The sequence below is a fragment of the Chinchilla lanigera genome, unplaced genomic scaffold (assembly GCF_000276665.1).
Source record: "Chinchilla lanigera isolate Chin_1 unplaced genomic scaffold, ChiLan1.0 scaffold00096, whole genome shotgun sequence".
Lineage (NCBI taxonomy): Eukaryota > Metazoa > Chordata > Mammalia > Rodentia > Chinchillidae > Chinchilla > Chinchilla lanigera.
The window spans coordinates 5855724-5881425 of record NW_004955497.1 but is presented as its reverse complement, the minus strand read 5'-3'; the positions used below and the strand labels follow the sequence as shown (position 1 = coordinate 5881425).

Below are 25702 nucleotides of genomic sequence, written 5' to 3'. Positions count from 1 at the left end.
AGAGTTAAAGTCACTGTATTACAGAGGGACACGCACACCTACAGCAGCACGACTTCTAATACCTAGGTCTTGGAAACAGCATATATGTCCATCAACAGATGAATGGGTAAGAAAATACGGTATGTATACACAGCAGAGTCCTACACTGTCATAAAGAAAGATAAACGAGGCATCTGTAGGTAAATAGATGCAACTTGGGACCATAATGTTTAGAATAAGTCAGACACACAAGCTCAAATATGACATGGTTTTTCTTGCATGACACACACTACATATACACAAATAAAGAGCACCACAGAAGGTGACACAAGTGTCTGCTTGGCAAGCACAGGTCCTGAGTTCAATTCCCAGAACCAGAAAAGACGAAGAAAAAGGAGATCAACATGGAGTAGGGAAAAGTTCAAATACATCCCAAAATTCGTATGCTGTTGTTTCAAAAACATTTTAACATCTGTGCTAATTTGTTTCATTTATACCCCTAGTTTATTAGTTCATTGAAACAAAGTCCTATGTTATGTTTGTTTCTTCTTTGTAAGAATCTTTTTCGTTTATGTCTTGTACTGTAACTACTCTGAAAATAACAACAGTTTATTAACTATTATTATTCTCTTATTTTGTTGAAATTCTGCTTTATTATTTCATAAAATAAAAAGGCTGATGTCTTTAAAACCCACGGGTTTTGAGTCTTTAATTATCAATTCGTAAATTGCTTGGTTTAGGCAAATGAAGCACAATCTACTAGTTATGCTAAAAGATCAATACGAAATATAACCTCTCATTTTCACTAATGCAAAAACCACTCACTCACTGTTCCAGAGACCAGTACGGCATCACTCACGTCAGGAACAAGGACACGGGTAAAAGACAGCAGAGACTGCACAGCAGTCAGAACACACTCTAAAGTCTCCAGATGCGGATGTTAAATTATTTGTCCCTGATAAAGGATGTGTGTGTGCACATATTAATACATATTTGTAATTTTCTAGAAATGTATTTTTCCAAGTCTGATTCATTAATTTCACTCTTTGTAAAGCTGCCAACTTTTATAACACAGTTTTAAACAAACTCTAACGAAGAGTCAAGAAAGAAAGAAAAGAGAGCTGTTACCTAAACACTTGAAAACTGAGTAACACTAAAAACACCAATGCAAGTTAAAAGGAAAGTATTAAGGGGGAAGACAATATTAAAACATTCTGACCTTTGAAACAGATTCTATCTTAGTCAGGTGTGGTGGTGCATGCCTGTAATCCCAGCACGCGGGAGGCTGAGGCAGGAGGATCATCGCAAGTTCAAGACCAGCCTGGGCTACAAAGTGAGCTCAAGGCCAGCCTGAACTGCAAAGCAAGACTTTGTCTCAAAAAGACAAAACAAGACAAAAAACACCCCAACCCCACCAAAAAAATAGATTCTACTTTCTTTCATTATTAATTTAATCCAATTAAAAAGACACGTTTATATTCAAATGTGAAAACACTGTAACATTTTAAAGAATTTTAATTTGTTTGGTATTTGTAACAGTGAACAGTAATGTTATTTTTTGTTCTGTCTTCCCAAGTGCTCACTCCTTGACAAATCCAGATGCTTATGTATCATTTTTACTAACTATATTGTACTCCTCTATCAACAGGTGGCTGTGCCACACCAGCCCCCATCTTTGGTACGAATCGCAGTGACGCTCACTGCTGACACTGGCTGTTAAGTGGCACTCCTTCTATCCTCTCAAACCCTGACCTGACACCAGGGAACTCTTCCTGGGGTTACGTCTCAAATGCAGATGATGACGTCAAATAATGGCAACAGTGTCACTATTCTGAAACTGCAGTTTCTGTGTTTATTTTCTAAATTTCAAAGGCAACATGTACATGCTGAAAGGCTAAAACTTGCAAAATGAAACTCATAAAATAAATAAATCACCCATAATCTCTACACAGACAGATGACCACTATAAATGTTTTGAAGTTATCTTTCCATTTCTTCCTTCCATACAGAATCAAATGAAGGGCTGGGGATGCAGTCTGTGGTACAGTACCCTCGGTTCTCTCCCAATCCCCAGTACCTTCCCAACACCTCAAATCGCAAAAGCCCAACTATGTATAGAGTGAAGACCCTCACTTAAAATTATTCCTCATATGGATTCACCACAATTATTTAACTCATCTCCTATCAAACAGTTTAAGGCTGGCCCTAATTCCTTAATTAAAATACTATAGAAGACAAACATTTTTGTATGTAACTATAAGAAATTTCTAAAAAGTCAAATTTCTATGTAAAGACTATAAACATTTTTTAAGATTTTTGGACACAAATTAACAGATGCCCATGAAAGAAAAACTGAAGTGCTACTTTGGTAAGTTCAATATCCTTTATAAAAAGTAACACTTTCAAATATGACAAAACCAGCCTGCAAAACCAAAAGCAATATACACCTGTATCATATATTCCACATAAGATTGTATAATTTTTATTGGCTCGACATTTTAATATTGTAATGACTTAAAAATTTTAATATGCTTATTTTTCATTGGCTGATCATAATTTATTCACTGTAGTTTTACACTTTTTTGAAGGCTTTGGTTATTACACTTACATATTCAAATCAATTTCCTATATTCTAGATAATAAAGATGTATTTGAATATTTTTGCATTTGTTGAAAATATTACTTTTCTCTTGAAAGTAATATTACACTTCATTCTCTGTAAAGAGCATTTACTAGAGCTTTTACATTCAGCTTATCCATCTCTTTAGTGCTAGCTGTCACTTCTTGGGAATTTACCTCGAGCTGTGCTTGGACTACACATGCTAATTTTCTTATGCATGCCTTACATCCTGTGATGGGATTTAGTATAGATGAAGATTTAAATAATAAATTTTTTATTATAGGCTCAAAAATTCTCCCTACTGACAATAGCGCAGTCCTTATTTATTGTGAAATGACTTCTAGTTCATCATATTCAAGTTCTCACAATAGTGTGAATCTGTTCACAGAACATTTACTACTTCTGGTACTTTTTTAAAACACACACTTTTAAATTCTAGAATACAATACATACATTTGTAAGAAAGTTAATTTTCAATACAATTAGCTACCCAGATTCAACTACATTTTGGGGTATATTTTCTTTCTTCTATTGATGTGATTTTTACACAGTATCTTCTTTCAACTATTTTGTGATTGGTTTTTTAAACTTAACTTTATATTTATAAATAAATTATTATTTAAACTTACCATAAAATAATTTTAACTGACTATACAACAGTTCATCTTTTCCATACATGTACAATACTTTGCTCAGCTATCCTCTAGGTGTCAGACAGGGAAATGTTCTCCAGTCTGTCATTACCATTAATTCTACGATGGCCTTTTCACCGTATTTATAATATGCTTAAAGTGCTAGACTGAAAAGACTAAATTTTTTTAAAAAGTTTTTATTGATTCTTACTTTCTAGACAGGCTATCATTTATGTCACAGCAGTTAGTGTTAATTCAGACAGAGGGCATTTTATGCAGCAGACACTGTCTTAGCCATGTAATTAATACATAATAGGTAACAAAACAGGTACAATTTATATGAACTACTTTTACTTCTTTTCCTCATATGTTCCAAAAGATTTTCTGGTTTTTATATGCCTTTCAAACAGGTGACTTCAAGCTATGTATGTCTGCCTACTGATATAATCCGAAAGAATCTCATACTGGGACATATCTCTCAGTTTGTAATGGATGTGCATTTAACATGAATCTCTTTTACACTTTCAAGGGTGTCACACGGCATATTTTTTACCTGATGACATCTAACAGTTAAGAATATTTAATTTTGCTTTTATTTCCACTTTTATTTGATTGTGTTCTAAGAGACTAATGTAGAATTTGTTCTTTTGTTGATACTATCCGTATCTTTTGTCTTCTAATATACACTGAACTTTCCTGGACAAGCAACTGTCTTTAAATGGGTAGTTAACTTGAAAAAGACACACTTATAACAGCCTTACATTCCAAGCAACTCTATTATATCACACTGCTTTACTCTGCAATTTTTGTTCATTCTTTATTTTAAAAATTTCATCATAATCTGATAGATAAATATCAAAGGAGCTAATTTTTAATATACAATCGCCAAGCTGAATTTTTTAGCTATATTTTCACTGTTAATCCTCCTGCTATTTTATGTTTCAATCTTTTGAAATAAAATATACTTCATCTGATATTACATAACTTCTTTTCCTATATCCTTCAGACCAATGGTAGTTCTCAAATCTTCTTCTCCCTCTAAATATTTCAGGAATATGCTAGACTTCTTCAGAAGGAAATACAATTAAACAGTTAAGAAAAAGGTGAAAAAGAAAAAAATCAAGGATGTGAAGAGTTATTAGCTGTGTAAGTTTTAACCTCCAGTTCATTTATAAAATGTAAGTAAAAATAATAACAAGCCAATGTTGCAGGGATTGAGTGTGACTAATGCACACGCGAGGCTGTCCACGCTGATACACAGAAAGCCCTACGTATGGTACAATGGGAATAAAGAGGGCAGTTACCACTCTGATCTGTTAATAACAATTCACTATACAGTGATTCTTAAGTGAATACTTCCCAGGGCGGGTGATGAGACACAGACATGACGAGATACCACCCACAAGATGGATTTTCTACCATTTATGAGCTGTCCTAAATTGTTTTCACTTCCTTTCTAGCTTTCAGTCTATCTGTGCCTTTAATAGATTATAAAACTGTTAATTATTAGCACTAGTTAAAAGAAAGTAAATAACAAAAATATAATATAATATGATTATCTCACTACAGACTTAAATCATTATAAGCATTTTGTTAGATAGAGTTTGAGATCTCTCAGATTAACAGAGAAAACTTGCATACTAGTTAGTTGGGTACTATTACTACATTTATCCTGTTTTATTAACCAATCCTCTATCTTGACAAGTTATTTCTATGTTCCAGAACACAGTTAAGTAATAATGGTGCCGGGGATTTAGCTCAGCGGCATAAGTGCCTGCATGGCAAGCACAAGGTCCTGAGTTCCATTCCCGGTACTCCCCCCACCAAAACAATAATAATGGTGACAACCAGGTTGGAATGATAATAGCTGCAGAACTGGGGTATGGGTCAGGCCATAGGATATGCACTTTTCATTTTCGTTTATTTCTCTTCTTTTCCATTTCCTTTATTAAAAATTGCAACAAAACACTAGGTGTGGTCACATACACTTGTATGCAGTCCACCACTCTGGGAGGATGAGGCAGAACGATTGCAAGCTTGAGCCCAGGCTGTGCTATTTAGTGACTTAGCAAGACCCTGCCTCAAGTTTTGAAAAGGCAAGGGAGGTAGGCGAGTGTGAAGGTCATGGGCTCAGGCCCCAGTGCGGCTGTGGAGTGGAGAGGAACAATCAGAAATGAATACTGAACAGTGTCAAATACTGAATTTGTTTTACAGTTACAACCATAGTATTAGTTGCTCAGCATTATTAATAATAAATTTATTAATAGGTTTTTAAAAACAAAATCATTTCTCAAACTTTAAATGTATTTCATTTACAGAGAGTATGGCATTGTTTTAAACTCAACTGGATCCTATTTACTAAGATATATATAGATATATATGCATGAGTATCTATATGTGATACTGGGCTACAGTCATATGCATTATTTTATCATGTTTTGTGCCAGTATTTTGCTTTCTTCCTACAAAGTTTTTATTAAGAAAGATTCTTTTGCATACTCTAAAAGTTTCTATAATGAAGGGTTATTTGTTATAAATGGAACTTTTTGCATTTGTAGAGATATCCTTGTGACAAATGTCTTTTTTTCTTCTATAGTTACTGACCTGTTTAGCTGTGCTACCTCTTCTAGGGCCAATTATGGTAATCTGGATTTCATTTTAAAATGTTCATTTTATCTATGATTTTGCAGAACACCCAAATAGCCAAACAACCACTAAAGGAAATTTTTAAAACCATCCAACCCTATTATAGTGCACTAAAATAAAAGCCTAGAAGACTTTCATTGACCTTTCAAGTAATAATTACTATAGTATACAAACCATAAAAAAATTTTTTCTGAGGCTAAAATAAACAAGACAATATGCAAACACATTACTGGCCATCTCAGTTGTAAATATAGACAAAGTAAATATCAGTAAAAAGAATACAATAGTGACTGAAAAAAAGAAAATCATGCCCAAGTAGTGTTAGTCCTATTGTTGAAAAGATACTTCAACGTTAGAAATAAAACAAAGCCTTACAAATGTAACTTACCAAATTAACAGATTAAAGACAGTAATTATAAATCATCTCAAAAGATGTAGAAAAAAGCATATACTAAAGTCCATTCTTAATTTAGAAACAAAGAAAGGCACATCTTTAACTTAATCTTTAAACTGATCTGTAACCAAAACTGCAGATCGAACACATAATAGTAAAACTTCATTTTTTTGGTAAAGACAGTAGTATCACTTCTATTATGTGCCACTGAATTAGTACAAAGGTCCTAGCCATAACTATTCAATAAGAAAAAAATTCATTTTATGGATTCAAATTTCCCCTTTCTTTTTAAAACTTTAGTAAGAATACTTTCTTTCTGGATGGTATAAAATAATAGTGGAGCTCTCCGTTTTCCAGTCTTTGCAGTAAAAAGATGTGTTTAGGAAAGACTTTCGACATACCTCAGACTCCCAAGTGAAAAGCTATCGTGAATTTTAGTTAAGAGTAACAAGGTGTGATTGTTTTTTTTAGAAGGATCATTCTTATTGTAGCTATTACAGCAAACAAACTGAAGACCACCAGTGGGGTAAAATCACTGGAAATCATGACAAGTAAAGCCTTGAGGCAAGATGGGGAGTCCAAGAAACTGAACTGTATAGAATGAGGATAGTGTAGGGTCAATGAGCAGAGATGAATGAAATGAACTAAGTGAGCCTATTCCAACTAGCAGTCCTGGTAAGAAAAATTCAAATCCATCTCCTAGCAACAGAATTCTAGAATCCTCATGTTAAATGGCACCCGGTTTATTGGACTGATCTAGGGCTACTGGGCTAGAAAAATTCTAAAATCCCTGCTAAATTCATCCTTCTCCCCATGTCACTTCTGCTAAAAGCCTCCTTTTACTGAAAATAAACGTATTAGTTATTCTTGAGAAAAGACACTGGCAGAAGACGGGGTTCAACTGCCAATTGTGGTATATTCAAATCGGAGCAACAGGAAGTTCTTAACTAGATACACAAGAGATACACTCTGAAGCTAGAGCTGATAATACATTTATTCATTCAATCAACTTATTTATTATGCATTTAATATGAACTATGTGACATTCTAGACAGTGATGACATAGCAGTAAATGTTGGAAATGAGGCCCCCGACTCCATTTGTCAGTGCAGATAAAGAAGAAATCTCGACAAGACTTTTTACTTTCGCAAAGAGGCAGAAGCTTGAGGTAGCAGGTAAGCAGCACAAAGGAGGCTGCCCCTTTTATCCAGGGGGAGCAGCTGACTGACCTCTTTCCCACTGGCTGGTCTGGAGGTTCACAATCTCTCCCGACTGGCTAACTCAGAGGGCACAAGGGGAATCTGAGGGGAAGGAAGAGCGAAGGGGAAGGTGGAGAACGGAAAACCCTAGGCCCAGGACAAGCTGTCTTTGATCTGTAGCTGTGTCCCCAGGACTGGAACTGAGCAGGCATTTTCTGTAACTTAGTGTGCTCAGGAAGAGCTATCTAGGATGGGCTGGAGTTCAAGACGGAGTCCCTCCTGTTTGATAGAAAGGACAGAACTTCCTGTTGCCCAAATGAACAAAAAGGTTAACATTCTTAGACATTTATATTCCCAGGACAACTTGGTGTATTGGAAACAAAATGTACTTAGTGAACATTATGCATCACAGCAGTAATTTAACTTTTTCATTTATATCTCTATAAAGAAAAAAAAAACCATAAGCTGGCTCCATTTTATACATGAGGACAGTAACACAGGTTAATCCTTCCCAAGGTTACATAATTAAGTGCTGGATCCAAGATTCGAACAAACCTCAGGCCCACTGTGATAGGCACCTAAGCTTTGCTTTTCTGCCCATAACTATTAAAAAACAAACACCCTCCCCAAACCACCTAGCATTCTCTGTTGTTCCCTGCCATAGGCAACACTTTATTTTTCTTAATTTCTCTCTGTATTATTCTTTATTTTTCCCTACTATCCTTTTAGATTTCCTCTTTCCCTTCTTCAGCATGATGGTTCAATCAACATTGGATTTTACCAGCTGGTGTTAAAGAGGAAAAAACTGGAGAACGATCACAGAGTAAGCCCAAAGGAGGAGTGTCAGGAATTACGAAGTTTCACTCTACCTTCTAAAGAACACAGCTGTATAGTAAGTCCACCCCATAAACAGAAAATAATGCACACTGAAAATGTTCAAGTAGACAGGATGATTATCTGGTTACGGGTCTGACTAAGAATTACTAACCAGGTAAGACTGGAATGGTTATTACAAAGACACCTTCCCACTTTAAGGTCTATTACTTTATGAAATTAGGGGAAAAAATGGTCTTTATTTCAAATGATGTAACATATTTACATAAACAGATTTTTAGACTTAGTTAAGAAAAATTAGCTAGTCCACCCTGTATTGTATATATAGGCATCTTAAATTGCACTAGAAGCCTATCTGTGATTTTTGTAAAAGACTGAAAACACAAAAGTTCAAGTAATCTTAGAAATCCACATACCTACTTTAGAGAGTGTGGAACTCTCAGGTTACAGATCAGTAAGTATGGTATGAAAAATTACACACACATTAAATAATAAATGGTACAGTGATCACTATTTATATAAGAAAGTAAAATCCACCTGTACTAGAGGAGGGTAGGAGACTTAATAAAACATTTTTAATAGTTAACTCAGTAACTGTTGCTGATTTTACATCTGATTTTACCTCCAGAAACTTTTATTAAATCTAAAAAAAAATCTGTTCATTTAAATAACATTTACAAAAATTTACACAGGATCTTAAACTCTTTGAGGATGAAGTGATTTTAGAAGTAGATAACTGCATTTTAGAAGTAGATAACTAAAATTAGAAAAGACTAAGATTTATATAGCTATGGGCACCAATGACTTTAAATAGTTGTATACAAAATTTCTAGCTGAGATAAGAGAAAACCTTTTAGTACATTCCTTCTTTGAAGATGAAATTACTTTTGCAAATCTCCAGAAATCTAGAAAATAATACAGTACTGTCAGGTCTGACTTTATCACTAGAAAGGCTGGAATACTAATTTTTAATATGCTTTTCATAGCATTATTCAGAGAATTTTTTGAAACCCTCTTTGGAAAAACCATGCCTGGCATTCTGACTGTAAACAATATATTTCTTTTCACTAAAGTGCAAGTCTACAGGGCACAAGAAAAAAGTTGGGAGCCGACCATTACATCATAATAAATAAGGAACCGCTTATACTAGATGCGGCTGAGGTACAGTACACTTCTGTCTCCAATAATACGATTCAAAGTCTGTTAAACAAAACCCTCCTGAACCTGTCCTTTTTTTGGAAACGTATTGTTTCGAAAGATGGAAGCAGTTTTGAAAATTATATTATCACATCCTACAGAAGTGGAAAAAATATGTATCTCACTTAAAATGCAGTTATCTACTTCTAATCAATTTCCAGGATGACTCAAAAACATCTCAAAGAAACTATTTTTTGAAAATCTTGGATTTTAGAATAACAATTCCCAACTGTTGAGAAGTTTGACTAAAAAGTTTCAAACACTGTAGACAAAAATGTCTGGGAAGATTCATTCAGAACCTAAAGAAATTTTGATTATCAGTAATATACAAACTAAATAATGTCTTTTTATTATCAATTTATAACTTGCTCATATAAGCATGTATGCTATCTGTAGTAAATGTCACCGAAATAAACTGGGCTACTTTTCTCTTACGCAGAAATAATAGAATGGAGTCCTTTCTGTGTGGTTAATATCAAAGTTCAGCAAGTGTACAAAAAAGCATTTATACTAGGTGTGGTGGCACAGGCCTGTAATTTCAGCATGCAGGAGACTGGGCCAGGAGGATCACTGTGAGTTCAAGGCTAGCCTGGGCTACACACTGAGACCTCGTCTCAAAAACAAACAAAGCAGCATTTACTAAGAAACCAAAAATATTCTTTACAATCTACGTGTCTATAGAAGAAAAACTAATCTGGGCATGGTGGCGCACACCTGTAATCCCAGTACTCAAGAGGCCAAGGCTGGTGGATTGCTGAGAGTTTAAGGCCAGCTTAGACTACACAGTGAGTTCAAGGCCAGCCTGAACTACATAGCGAGATCCTGTTTCAAAAAAATAATGGAACAAGACAAAACAAAACAAGGAGGAGGAACAGAAGGAGGAAGAGAAAGGAGGAGCAGGAGGAGAAGTGTCCAACTGGTTACTCAAGATACTTTAGAATAAGCACAATTTTTATATCATGACTATTCATATTCAATGTTAACTAAGCTTAATGCAAATCTAATTTAAGTACGCCTTCATCAGCTGGTTCCAATCTATGTTTTATCTTCAATCCTAAAGTTTATGGTTGTAGACCAATGTGTTTTACTTGCTATACAATTAAACAAACTAGAAAATTTACAATTAGAGTAAATCTTTTGGAGTTCTTAATAAATGAAGCAAATCTCAAATCATGAGCAGTGATTAAAACTGACAATTACAAAGCATCTTTCTTCCTTAAAAAGCTTCATTTAAGGAACCCTGCTGAATATTCCCGACAGTCATTCTGAGGAAGCTGCACACGGAGAAGGGGATGCAGTAGTTAGCATAGGGGCTGCAGACTCCTTTCTCGCCTGCTGCTCCATTCCTTTGTTGCTTTGCCTCTGTCAGCATCTAGAGAATCTAAGGGTCCTTTCTGCTGTTCTTCTCTCCTGAAGAACTTACTTGAACCTCTTTTTAGATAGTAAAAAATGTATTCTTTACAATACACTGCCTTATCAATGTGAAGTACACTGTATCACACTGAGTATCATCTGCGAAGACACTAACCAGACTAGGTAAAACTTTTTGTGTCTCCTAGTCCAGATGAAACATCTTCTCCTGACTGTAACAATAACGCACATTAACCATAAACTATACGGACAATTTGTGCAGGTATTAAGGGAGAAGAATGAAACTTGCCTGAAATTTTACCACCGATACATAATTGCTACCTGGAAAAATATACTCCCCAAAGAGCCCCTGCTATTCAAAATGATTTTACTATTAATGTTAAGAAGTTTGCATAAAAAATTAAAGTACTTATAATTTGGGCTATTTTCTAGAGACTTGACTAAAATTTTTCTGTCATGTTCTTTTTCCTAACTATATCAAATACCTTCTCAGAAAATTTAGTCTAGTGTATGGGCTTTCAAATCTTTTTTAACACAGTCAACAGGAGAGAAAATAGTTCTGAATTATACAATACTATTCATATATACACATGCGGTATACTGCATTGTTTCTCTGGTGTGAAAAACTTAAAGTGTAAATAAGGACCAAAATGTTTAACAGATGCTGAGAAATAGGAAGAAAATGAAAGAAAGATCCTGTAATTGTCAGTTTTAATCACTGCTCATGATTTGAGATTTGCTTCATTTATTAGGAACTCCCAAATGGGAAGGGGAACAAGGAGGGGGGTAAGAGGGGAAAGAAAGGAAGGGAAAAGAAAAAAGATGATGAGAAAAACAGAAAAATTGGAAACAAAGTTTCTGTCAGTAGGGAGGAGAAGAGGGGCTGAAGGGAGGAGAGGGAAATGGGAAAAAAAGCATCAAGTTCTGTCTACAGGTACAGATTCCCTATAGTGAGTGCAATCATTATGTATACCTAAAATGTACCAATAAACCATTTAAAAAGCTTCATGAAACAATTACTGTCCCTCATACATGATGCCCTTCTATCGTCTCTATCCTCTTTAGTTAAAAAGCAAAAACAAAAAGCTTAATTGAATTGTATGACTCCCAGTTCACTTACAGCTTATTACAGTGCAGTTTAAAATCCCTGAGCTAGAAGGAAAACCCTAAATGCACCAGCTCACACTGACTACAATTCTCTGAGTCATGATTATCATTTATCCTTTCCGCTGGTCTATTTCTCCACTCACCAGTCGCAGCTGAGCAGACAGTAAGAAACCGCACTTCAGAAAAAACCAAAAATAATATTCTGTATTTTACAGTCATGAGCTAACATTAGTATTAGTAAAGTAAAATTAATAAACAAGGCAATTTTTCACTTTGCCTAATGCTTGAGTAAGATGAACCAGATCTAAAATGCCCTATGACTCATCATGCCACTACCAATATACAACAAGATGCCTTGATAAGGTGGGCTAAAGAAGCTGAGTTTGAGCCAACAGCTTACACTCCAAGACTGGAATCGTATTTAATGGTTGCTACGAAACTAACACATCCTTCACTGACAATAGCTGAAAGTGAACCACGTAATTCTAAATGACCCAGTATAATTGAAAGAAGCCACAGGGGGGCAGGACGGTGAGCATTCTTTATTGGTTTGTTTTCAAAATAAACCCGATTAAACTCTGAAATAGCTCAACCCAGCACCTTTTGGCTTACACAATGGCCTTTTTGGCTATTTCACATCCTGTACTACTCAAGGTGGTATATCCTCACTGGGATTCTCCCAAAGGAAACCTCTGTAGAGATTTATTTTCTATATATTATTTTATGGCATAAAAATTATTGGAATTGGTTTAGGACATGAGTTACTAACCATGAGATAGCTGCTGTAGTTGCAATATTCTAAAACTTTCTGAATTTTATATATATAATTCAGTTGGAAAAAAACCCAAACTATGACAGAAGTTTGTTATAGTGTATTCACTGTTACACGCCACTTAGTGCAGCAGAACTAAAATATGGATGTGCTTGCTAGCTCCACGTTAACTCACTCTAATAAATCCAGTATCAGAATGAACATTTGAGAAATTTTAAAAAGCGGAGTACGTTAATGACCAACATGAGAACTTGGTACATACTGTGACAGCTAATTTTAGGTGTCCACTTGACTACATTAAGGGATACTCAGGTAATGGTAAAGTTAACTCTCGGTTTATCTGTGAAAGCGTTTTTCATAGGAGATGTTGTATGAACCAGTCTGAGTCTGGAAGAGCCACCTTCAACTAAAATTGAAGCGCACCGTTAGGTGGGCTGAGGACGTAAACAACAAAAAGGCAGAGGAAAGGTGAATTATTTTTCTTTCTTCCTCAGTGGGACACCCTTCTCCTCCCGCCCTTTGATATTAGAACTCCAGGTTCTCTATCTTTTAGACCCTAGGAGTTGTATCAGATACTCTTCCTCCTGCTCTGGTTCGCAGGCCTTTGGACTTGAACGAAGAGTCACATCATTGCTTCCCCTTTCTTAAGCCTTTGGACTTAGACTGAGCCAGCCTACAATTTCCCTGGGTAGTCTAGCTTCCACAGAGTATATTGTGGCACTTAGGGTCCATGAATGTGTGAGCCACTTCCTCTGATAAACCAGATAGCTGACCCGCTATTCAGAGACGGGATCCAGTTGGAAGAGGCAGGTCACTGAGAAGTGACCTGGAAGCATGTGTCCCCCTCCCCGGTGCCTCCCTTGGTCTCTGCTTCCTGAGCACCACGGTGAGCAGCTGTCCTCCACCCAGACCCCGCCACCATGGAGCCAGCCGAGGAAGGACTGCAAGTGTGAGCCAAAATAAAACCCTCTTCCTTTAGTCTGTGGGTGCTGGGTATTGTGTCGCAGCAACAGTGACTACGACACTCAACCAGTTAGTCCGAGGCATAGTATTAGAAATCTATGTAAGTCAATTAAGGTCATCATTGCCATAATCTGTTTAAACCTCACTGAAAAACAACAGAGAATATAATGAACTATTAATTTTATTTATTCTGATAGGGTAAATGTTTCATCTGTAAATAATAATGAAAATGTGAGAAGATCGAGTTAAGAAAAAGTTGCACAGCTTCTGAATATTTTTGAGTAAATACATTACTACGTGTATTAACTACTATCATATGTAGATGCAGCTACAGCTGAAAAGCTATACAACACAAAACTCAAAAATGTAGTGTTCAGCCGGCACGAAGGTGCGCATATTTTAACAAGTAAGTCTTTCCTTTAGGAATAAACTGAAGAATTCTAGAGGTGAATATGAAAATCAGTAACTAGATTAGAGGCAGAGGCCATTATTCCAAGGAAATAATGGCTCAGTGGTGTGAGATGCTCAGAAAAAGCACTGAAAACTCATGCACATAAAATACATGAGACCTCACTTCACACAGGGAAATCAAAGGAGTAGGCACTATATTACCATTTGCATTTTTCTTTTTGATAAAAGGACTATTGTAATGGCAGGGCACATCAAGAGGGACAGAGGAATGGGAACGCTTTGCCTCACTGAAGAGGAGTATTTTATTACTGCTACTACTCAGAATTGCCAGATTTCTCAGAATTGGTGACAACAAAAAGTAGTGACTTCTAGGAGTCTTCATTATCTTAAAATCATCTGCTGCTGGTGGACCCTTCATTATCTACACATAGGGTGCACTGATGCCCCAGGTCGCCATCTTTTAATACACCACTAAAAACTCCTAAACGATCTGTCCTACACTGTCCCCACATCAAAGAAAATCTGGTTAAGTTACATAATTTAAAAAAAACTTTACCAAACGGGGCAGAAAAAAAAAATTGGACTTCATAATTTTCACTACTATAGTAACTACTTCCTGTTTATTACACATTATTAACATAGAAATTTAAGTACTAGTTTTTAAAAATCAGTCTGTATTTACCTAATACACATAAATATTTTTAAAATGAGAATTATCAGCAAAAAAAAAATTGCAGAGCTATTTTAGTATAACTAACACTGTGGAGAAAAAGTGTCCTTTAGTTACAAAGTTTTATTCTTTTAGAAATCATAAAGTTGGTAGAAATATTTTTCTTAACTTGCCTTTATCTCTAAAGGCTGAAATTTATTTTCAGCTTTAAAAAGCCAGAAGATTTATCTTAGTTCTGTTCTGTAAACCTTTCATTTGTAACTAAAATATTTTAATTCTATTAAAGATAAAGTTTTCATAAGAAAAACAGCTTATCCACATTTCTGCTGTTTTACTGGTCCTAGTCTAAGAGCTTTGTAGGTAAGAAAACTATGGATGAAATAACTACCATTAAATGTACTTCAAGGCAATTCCTGGAAGCTAGATGAAAAAAGAGCCAACTGTGCCACTGGAACAGCTCCCTAAAGGCCAGAGACTGAACACATTAAAACGAGCAGCTTGGAAGGAACGCCTTGTGCAAGGTCCCAGATCTCCTCTACCCTAACCTACAGGGTGTTTGCTTTGCATCCTTGGTGGTTAAGATAAAAATCACCCTCACGTTTGGTATTGTGTCTCTAACTATGAAATGAAAGTGTTATTACAAACTATAGCTACTCCATTTACAAAGAAGAACTATGAAAGTAAAATATGATTATTTAATAAAAAAGAGCCCATCCAGGCTCAAATAACTGAAACCTATGAAGATTTAATAAGAAATAACACGTGAGATGGCGGGAAAAAAGCATAGACAATTTGGTCACATAGAAGAAAACTAAGAAAACCACTATCCCTAGCTTCTAAGTCCTTAAAAACGGAATGTATCTGAGCATGGCAAGATGTCAAATAAATGACCGGAAAGTTTACTGGCCAACAGCCCGCTACTACAACTGTGGAGTTGACAAAGTAGGCAGAATTAACCAACAGTTTCCTTTTCTAATACATAACATAGTGCGGAATAGGCTCCAAAAGTTTTATTTTCAAATTATTCACAAACATTAATTTTATGAGTTTACCTGGCATCTAATAATCAATGTAAAACAAGTCAATACTTTATTTTTGAACTTAGAAGAAAACAAAAAGCTTAGGAAAACAAATGTGTCTTTCATTTTTTTTTAATCTCACAATATACACTGAGAGTGCACAGCAGAGAAGCAAGAAGCATTACATGAGAAACACATGCGTAGGCCATGTTTTGAGATTCTAACACTCTTATTCCCTCTGTAAGGTTTGCAGGCCTACTTACAGCACTGTCATTTACAGATAACTATAAAAATAGCTAAGCCTAAAGGCATCTTTCTAGTTTGAACTAGACATCAACTTACCAAATCCCTGTGCAACACCCAGTTAGCATGCAGGTAGTGAATCCCATCTAGGATCTGATATAATAGTGACTTCACCATTCCCCGAGGTAACTGAACTGGCTTCTTGTTTGCTTTAGAAGCTCTGTGAAACTTGATTATATGCTGAAAGAAAGAAAAAAATAATTTGACTATTTTCCTAACAGAAGAAAAAACCTACTCAGAGATTCCCAACTACATTAAATACATATAATACATTCTGCTAGAAAACAAATAACATTAAAATTCCCTAATAATTGAGGTTAAAATTTCATTTCCTAACTACATACCACTATATAACAGTGTCTCAGGAAATAAATGGTGTAAATAAGGGAAGAGGAAATACAGTGCTTTTATTTTAAAGTATAATTTTAAATTACTTCTGGAGTATACTTGATTCATGTTTATCTAGTAGAAATTTTCAAAAACAAAATCTTATTTATTCTGTAGGGATAAAAACGAAAAGTTTAAGAAAAAAAAGTTTAAGAGGTATTTCTGGCTGGCTAAGACAGCATGGATGTGCCTATCTATGACACTGGTTATGAAGAAAGCATGTGGGAAACATTTCAGTAAGGAATACTTAGAAACTTGAAAGATTCAGATGAGGAGAAAAGTGCTTAGTATTATCCATTAAAGCCTTTTCTGTGTAACGTTATAGGACATCCTATAAATCAAAGTACAGCTTTATAAATAAATCTGTAGTTAATTTTTTTTTTTTATTATCTGAAACTCTCCTGAAAGGCTTCTTTATTAAGCACTATCAAACTTCAGGAAAACCTTCACTCTGCTATGCCCCGCACACCACTATACACATACTTGGCACCGAGCACCACAGAAAGCAGAGTCCTGACTAACGCTTGTAAGTGAGTATCAAGCATGTTCTTGAAATAAACATAATAAATAAAGGAGTGAGATATGTAACATTATATGTTAATATTTTCACTTTCCAATTTCACATGTTATATAGAATACTACTACACACGGCTATGGAATAACTAATGATTAAGTTTAACTTTTGACTGAAAATATATATTATGATTAAATTACATTTTAATAGCAGCCTTATTCTATTTTAATTTTCCTCTCAGTCTTTTTCGAGGCAAATAAAAGTTTCTTGGCTTTTTTTTTGTTTTTTTGGTACCAGGAATCGAATTCAAAAATAGAAGTTTTTAAATAGGCAAACAAAATAGTTACAGCAACTTAGTGACACAGAATGCTTTGTCACCTACCCTAAAATGTGGTGCGACAAGTCTGCTAAGATCAATACAAACAGGGTCAGATAGAGCACTTAACATTTAAAACCCTGCCAGAGCAAGAATGAAAGGAACATACATATACACAGGAGGTAAAGTAATTAATGAACTCCATATACATTTCTTCATTGTACTCTTTCATTAGAGTATGACTTTTTATTAAAGCAATATTTTAAAACTACAAAAAATGAGGGTGGGAGAACTGTGCACCTTCATTTGCTTTATATTCCCAGACATGGAACAAATACATGGCATCTACACCATTGAATTCCAGCATTACCTAAGTGACTTCTTTTAAAAAACTCTTACTGTAGCCGCTCTGTTATCTTCCGCTGCTTTACCACAGCCAATTCACCTCAACATTTCTATTAAAACAGGAACACAAGACTGATAAAGGTGTGGGTTTTGGTAAAGTGAACTGTCATTTGTTTTTTATGAAAATTAATATTAAAAATTATATATTTAGCTTTACTAGTATTATCAGCAAGATGATAAAAACAATAATGCACTGTACACATAATGTGTAACCTATTGCACTATAATTTGCCAAAGTACAATTACTATAATTCCATGTAAAATTAAATAATCTATAGCAGGCTGCCTAGAAATACTGAATGCAATTCTTACTATATTCTGTGCTAGACAGAAGATGGCTTATTACAAATCCTTTCTATAAAATAGCTTAAAGAGATTTTGTCTTAAATCCAAATCCTTTCATGATAAAAACCCTGAAAAAAAACAAGTATAGATGGACTATACCTGAATATGATAAAAATTATAAATAACAAACCAATAGTAGGCATAATATTAAATAGAGAAAAACTAAAAGCATCCCTCCTAAAGTCAGGAATAAGATAAGGATGTCCACTATCATCTTTTCTATTCAACACACTATCTGAAACATTAGCCAGAGTAATTAGGAAAGAGAAAGAAACAAAGGGATACACAGAGGAAAGGAAGAACTCAAATCATCATTATAAGCAGATGACATGACACTCTCAACATATTATATTAGACTCAAAGAACTTCACTACAAAACTCTTAAGAGTAATAACAAAATTCAACGATGTAGCAGGATAAAAGACTGACATGTAAAAAACACTGACATTTGTGTGCACCAATAATGAACTTGATGAGAAGGAAATTATGGAAACAGTACCACTCACAGTATCTTCAAGAAAAATGAAATACCTAGGAATTTACCTAACCAAGAAAGTGAAAGACCTCTACAAAGAAAACTACAGTGCTCTGAAAAAGGAAACTGAAGAAGACATCAGAACGTGGAGAGATGTCACTTGTTCCTGAATAGGCAGAACCAATATCATCAAAGAGGCCATACTCCCAAAACTGTTACACAGCTGCTCTGCAGTCCCAATCAAAATAACAACAGCATACTTCACAGATCTAGAGAATATAATCCTAAGATTCATATGGAGCAAGAGGAGACCCAGAATTGAGCAAAAGCAATTTTGGGCAACAAGAGCAAAGCAGAAGGCACAGCACAGCAATACCTGACTTCAAGCTGTACTAAAAAGCAACAGTGATACAAATGGGAAGTCACTGGACCAAAAACAGGTATGTGGGTCACTGGAGCAGAATTAAGGAGCCAGAAACTTCTCCAGACACCCTCAGCTATTTGATCTCTGACAAAGAGGCCAAAAGCATATGCTGGAGGAAAGATGGCTATTCAGCAAGGGGTGCTGGGAAAGCTGGTTGTCTGCTTGCAGAAGAGTAAAACTAAATTAAAATCTAAATGGATCAAAGGTAGAAACATTAAACCTCCTGGAGGTAAAATAGGTAAAACAAAGATATAGTGTAGAGAAAGATTTTCTGAACAGAACCTCAATTGCAGAAGAAGTAACAGCAAGGGTCAACAAGTGGGATCATAACAGGCTAAAATGCTTCTACACAGTGAAAGAATCAATCAGTAGGGAGAAGACACCACCTACAGAATGGGGACATTTTTTTCCAGCTACTCCTTAAACAGAAGACGAATATCTAGAATACACAAAGAACTCAAAAAAATTAAACCACCTAAAATTAAAGACCCAGTGAAGAAACAGGCAAGCAAAATGAACAGATACCTCACAGAGGAAGGAATACAAATGGTCAACAAGTATATGAAAACATGCTCACAATCTCTGGCTACTAGAGTAATGCAAATTAAAACAACGCTAAAATTCCATCGTACTCCAAAAAGAATGGCAGCCACTAAGAAATCAAACAGTAACAAACGCTAGCAGGGCTGTGGTGCAAAAGGAACTCTTTTCTCCTCATTGTTGGTAGGAATGTAAACGAGTACAACCATGTGCAAACCTGTATGGAGAGTTATCAAAGAACTCAAATTAGAAATTCTGTATGATCTAGTGGTTCCTGTCCTAGGTATCTTCCCCCAAAAGCTTAAATCATCATAGCACAGTGATACAAAAATACCAGTGTTTATCACAGAGCAATTCATAAGAAGTAAATCCTGGAAACAGCCTGTATATGCATCAACATACAATTTGATGAAGAAAGTGTGGTATGTATATACACACTGGACTGTTACTGTGCTATAAAGCATGACAAATCTGACACATGTGTAGGGAAACTGATGCACCTGGAAAATACAATGTTGAGAAGAAAAAACCAGACACATAAGCTTAAATACCGTACAGTGTCTCTCACTCTTCCATCAGGCAAGGACAAATGAAGAGAATGATAAATTATGGATAGAAGGGGACAAGGAGACGTATGTCTTGCAATAGGGAAGTAGACCAAGAGAACAAAGGCGAGGAGGGAGGAGGGAGGGAAAGGGACATAAGCAGAATGAAGATATGTCATGTTTCATTAACCTAACAATCTTCATTAATGAAAACATTGTACGTTATAACATGAGCTAAAATTAGTAATATCAACAAATAGGGGTAAACATTAAAAAAATTGATATACTTTTGAAGTAATTCTTGAGATGACTTTTTGAATCAAATCAAATTTAAACATGAAAAATTATAGTCTAGAAAGTAAAAATACTTAGAAATCTAAAAGCATATAAAACTCAATTTCTAAAGTCTGTTAAAGTTTACATTATGTAAATGAGACAAATTCTGGAATTTAACAAAAGTTTGAAAACATTCTATTTTCAGAGGTGAATTTATGTTTTAAAGTTTTACTAATGTTCTAGTTTTAGTTAAGATTTCTGTATCTGCATTTACAAGCTAGAGCTGAATGAAACTTTCTGCAAACATCCATGACATTATGATCACTAGCATATGAACGTATCTGTTTTCTCTTACATTTATCCCAATGAAAGAATGGCCTAGACTAATTTAAGAATGCAGATTAATAGGCAAAACAATGAAATATATAAAGACTTTACATATTAAAAAAAATATAGTTCACAGGAACAGGTATTAATAATGCAAGGTAATATTTGGGTTTTTATTTACTTGGTTTTAAAACTATAATCTTGTGTAACATTTTCTTTACACAGATTGATTAGAAAAGAAGTTTTATAATATGTTTCAAAACTACTTTTTGCTAACCTCTTATAGATTTTCATTATATATATAAAAACTCTTACTTCCAAAATGACATTTTACATTTTTATGACAGAACTGTTATATTTAATAAAGTAGTAAATTTTACAGTTACTTAGAACTTCTTCAAATACCAATTTAAAAATAATCTGTTCAGTAAGCTGCAAATTACTGAGGCAGGTGTTTGTATTTCAGCTATTTTAAACAAGATAACCAGGTATGATGGCAGTATACCTCCTAGCACCCTGGGAGGGTGAGGCAGGAGGATGACAAGTTTGAGCCCAGCCTGGGCAACTTGATGAGACCTTGTCTCAAAAAAAATTTTTTTAATAATTTTTACCAATACAGCACTATTTTTTTCATCACTTTAGCTAAACCAATAAACTCTAATCATTTGATCTGAACAACCTTCAAGTATTTAATTGGGTCTAAGTATCTAAAAATATTCTTATCATAGGTCAAACAAACAAAAAACTAAACCAGTAGTGGAAACTATTTTCACACTAATCTTATTTTGTGGCAGAGCTCACATCTGCGAAGACTTTTTCTTATGCAAGTGTAGACCAACTCAAGTAAACACAATAGTGAATTACTGCTGATGAAAAAAATGTATTAAAATATCAAATACCAACTGTCAAAGATATCATATAAATGATTAATAATAGTTTTCTACACTTGTATACTGTACTACATTTAGTTTATAGAGTTTACAAAACAAAACTGCTCCCCAGAAAAATCCTGTAGATGAACAAGAAAAGTAATACATTTTATTGATGGGGAAGCCGTGCCTTCGGGGCCATTAAAAGACTTGCCTAATGACATATGACAAAAAACAGGTACAATCATTAGATTTCTGTCTAGTCTTCCAAATATAACATATGTACCCTCCTAAAAAAGTACACCACCTTTAATCTTAAATTCTCCCACACTGTTGAATAAAAGAAAATATCATTTTTATGCACTTTTTTTTTTTTTAATCAAAAACAGCTGTAACTACTAATAGTTGTCCACATTCTTTAGATTCTACTGTTCTCATTAGTATCTGCTACCAAAGTAAAAAAATGATAAGGTCAAAAAGTAATATTGAAGCTGGGTATTTGTGGCACACACATGTAATCCCAGCACTCAGAAGGCTGAGGCACGAGAATTACCTCAAGTTCGAGGACAGTATGGACTACATAGTGAGTTTAAAGACAGCCTGAATAACATAGTGAGATCCTGTCTCAACACTCCCCCTACAAAAAAAGTAATATGGGTTGAGAATCCCTAAACAAAAAAATCTGAAATCCAAAATGCCCCAAAATCTAAAATGTTTTGAGTGCAGACACGTCACTACTGGAAAATTCTATACCGTGAAACTGTTTTTTGGACAAAATTATCTAAAATATTGGATAAAATAACTTGCAGGCTATATATACAAGGGGCTTATAAAATGTAAGTGAATTTCATATTAGACTTGGGTCCCATCCCCCTTCAGTTTTGGACGGTTTGCGTATACATATAATGAGACATATACATATGATTATACACAAGCAAATACTCCGAAATCTGGATGAGCAATCATTTATACAGAGCAAAATACTTCAGCCTCAGTAATGCATCAACCACAGTCTCATGAGTTAAATTTATTTTAAAAATATAAATCTCATGGTAAGATGAGCTCCTAATTGTTTGCAGTCAGTCTTAAAAATCCCTCATTGAAACCAACAGCTCATGTCAATCAGCAATTCACCTTACCCAGAGGTCATGTTCAGCGTAGTCAAACAGAAGCCATACTTTCCGATCAGCATGAGACAGAAACACCTTTTGAAGAGAGATAACATTTGGATGCTTAAGCTCTCGAAGTAACTGTAAAACAAGAGAAATTCATTAAAAATTTTTGCAATAAAAATATTAAAAATATCCCATTATTTGTAATTCAACCTTAAAATCTAATGGGCAACCACATACATCTGCGGTATCTATACAGATGTTTCAGTAACAAATGAAAACTCTGTGGGGAAAAGATGGAAAAAGTGGGCCAGGGATATAGCTCAGTGGCACAGCACTTGCCTGGCAAGTAAGTGCAAGGTCCTGAGTTCGATCCTGGTACCACAAAAAAAAAAAAAAAAAAAAGATATGGACAAATCGTGTATTTTGTTTTGTTTAGTGGTTATTTTGCTCTAATTTTTTTCTTCTAACATACATGAAACATAAAATTACCATTTTAGCCCTTTTTAGCCAAACAAATCAGTGGCATTAAGTGTATGCAGTGTTGTACAACCATCACTACTAACCATTAGAACTTTTTCATTACTAAAACAGAAACATTGTGCTTTTTAAGCAACACCCTTTTCCTCCAGGCCTTCTGTCTCTAAGATTCTGCCTGTTTTATACACCTCATGTAAGTGGAGCCCCACAACATCTGTACTTCTGGTTTTGGCTTACATCATTTAGCATAATGTCTTCAACATTAATATATGTTGTAGCATGCACAAGACTTACACCTTTTCATGGATGAATATATACACACACACACACACACACATATATATATATATATACACACATACATATACAAATATATCAATTTACAGTGGGTTTACATCCTGATAAAACCCCTTATGTTGAAAGTGCCTCAATTACTTCACCAGCCTGCAAAATACTGTAGTTTAACTACACAATACACTGTATGATAACAATTTTTATACTGATTGCCTGGCAGCACACTGAAACGTACTGCATGGAGGTAGGCCAGGAAAACAAAAGAAACTAAATTCAAAATGTGGATTTGACTAATGCATATGGATTTTGCATGACTGAAAAAAAAACAAAAATTCTAAGTCAAGGACTTACAGGTACATTTTTAAAAATCTAGCCATCTGTTGGTAGATAGCGGAGTTATTTCAAACCTTTTGGCTATTTTATGAACATTAGTGTAAAAAATCTGTTAGACCCCCCACTTTGAATTCTTTGGATATATGTCTATGAAAGAAATTTCTGGATTATAGATTATTCTGTGTTTAACTTTTTGAGAGAACACCAAACTGGTTTTCAGTGGCTGCATAACATCCTCAACTGCAATGTATAATGATTTCAATTTCCCCATATCCTTTCCAACACTTATTTTCCTTAAAAAAAAAAAGAAAAAAAAGGCAAAACAAAACAAATTAGTCATCCTACTGGTATGAAGTAGTATGTCACTGTGTTTTTCATTTGCATTTCCTTATTTATATCGTGTTGAGTGTCTTTTCATAAGCTTATTGGCCATTTGTACATTTCCTTAGGGAGAAATATCTTCAATATCTTTGCCCTTTTTTTAATCAAGATTTTTGTTTTTGATATATTGTGGAAGTTCTCTGTATCATCTAGATATTAATCCCTTACTATATACATGATTTATAAATTTGTTCTTCAATTCTAAATGATCTATGATTTGACATCACAAAACAACTAAATTTAAAACCATAGCTGTAGCTTGTGACATTTAAAAATATCAAAGACTTAACTGCAATGTTAAGAATTAGAACACTTATCAAATCACACATTAAATGAGAACTAAGATTTCTAACTATGATACAGTAGCTAATTTCAGCCATTTCAATTATATTGTAAAATTGATTAAAATTTCTTCATAAAATAATGAAGAATTTATACAGATAGAAGCACCCAAGAATCCTGTGTTCACACCTTCAACCTTTCTCCTCTCCTAAAACGATGCACTTATATTTCAAATCTTTTATCTCCCTACTTTATGATAACCTAGTGGCCCTAATCATCCACCCAGTTAAAAAGCACCCTGCCAAGCAGAAACAAAAACAGCACCTGTAACAAGGCTTCTCACAAAGCCTGACTCTATGTTCTCCACAGTTACAGCAGATGCACAGTGACTTTCAAATACACCCAGCACTGAACAGCCGTGTGAGGAAGTCAGTCTTAGAACTTACACGTTTAGTATCTTTTGTAGGAACACTGCAACCAAAGAATCACAATATAATGTGAACATTGAGGGCTCTGAAATGAACTTCACCAATGAGACTACAAATGCTCCAAATATGAAGTCACATATGAATAATCACGATAGAGATTTTATTCAGGAGCAACATTAAATTGATATATATATATTTTACTTTTTTTTTTTTTGAGACAGAGTCTTGTTATATAGCCCAGGTTGGCCTCAAACTTGTAGCAATCTTCCTGCCTCTGCTCCCGAGTGCTGGGATTACAGGCATGCACCACCATGCTTGGCTTTGAGATTATATACAATGTAATTTTCAGGAACACTAAAGGCAGTATCTAAAATTGCCCATGAACCAATTAATAAAACATGTAAATAATCTGACAGCCAGGATACTCCAGCTGGCTGGTAGAGATGATGCTAAGGCAGTATTCATTCTGGTTCAGTCTTTTTTCTATTACCTCAAACTGGGACATACTCCTAAGCTAGAAAGCTATTTCAAATCCTTTATGCAGACTAGCAAGGTATAAATTAAAAGAAACAAATTCCAAAGTTTTGGCAAAGATACCAGCAATTATTAGAAACCTACATATATAATTATTCTCAGATATCTCGAGTTTAGCCTCTTATATGAGGTTTTCTTCCTGTATTTAAAAAAGAAACCTACAAACATTATGTTAAACTCTTTCTAGGTGCCAAGTATGGTACTAACATACAGTATTATGCATTATTTATTTAATCATGAATTAATCTCATGAAATATTTGTATTATCCCTATTTTACAAATGAGGACACAGTAGGTAAGGGGAGGGCTAAATAATTT

General features: G+C 34.7%; 1 protein-coding gene across 1 annotated transcript in view; it reads right to left on the bottom strand.

Annotated features, from left to right (window-relative positions):
* Positions 1-25702, bottom strand: part of Cdk8 (cyclin-dependent kinase 8) — a gene marked incomplete at its 5' end in the record, with an annotated part of 126836 nt that overhangs the window by 26647 nt on the left and 74487 nt on the right. Inside the window, 2 exon segments of the mRNA XM_005406344.2 lie at positions 16157-16297; positions 22680-22790. Coding sequence (XP_005406401.1) covers positions 16157-16297; positions 22680-22790 — 252 coding nt within the window.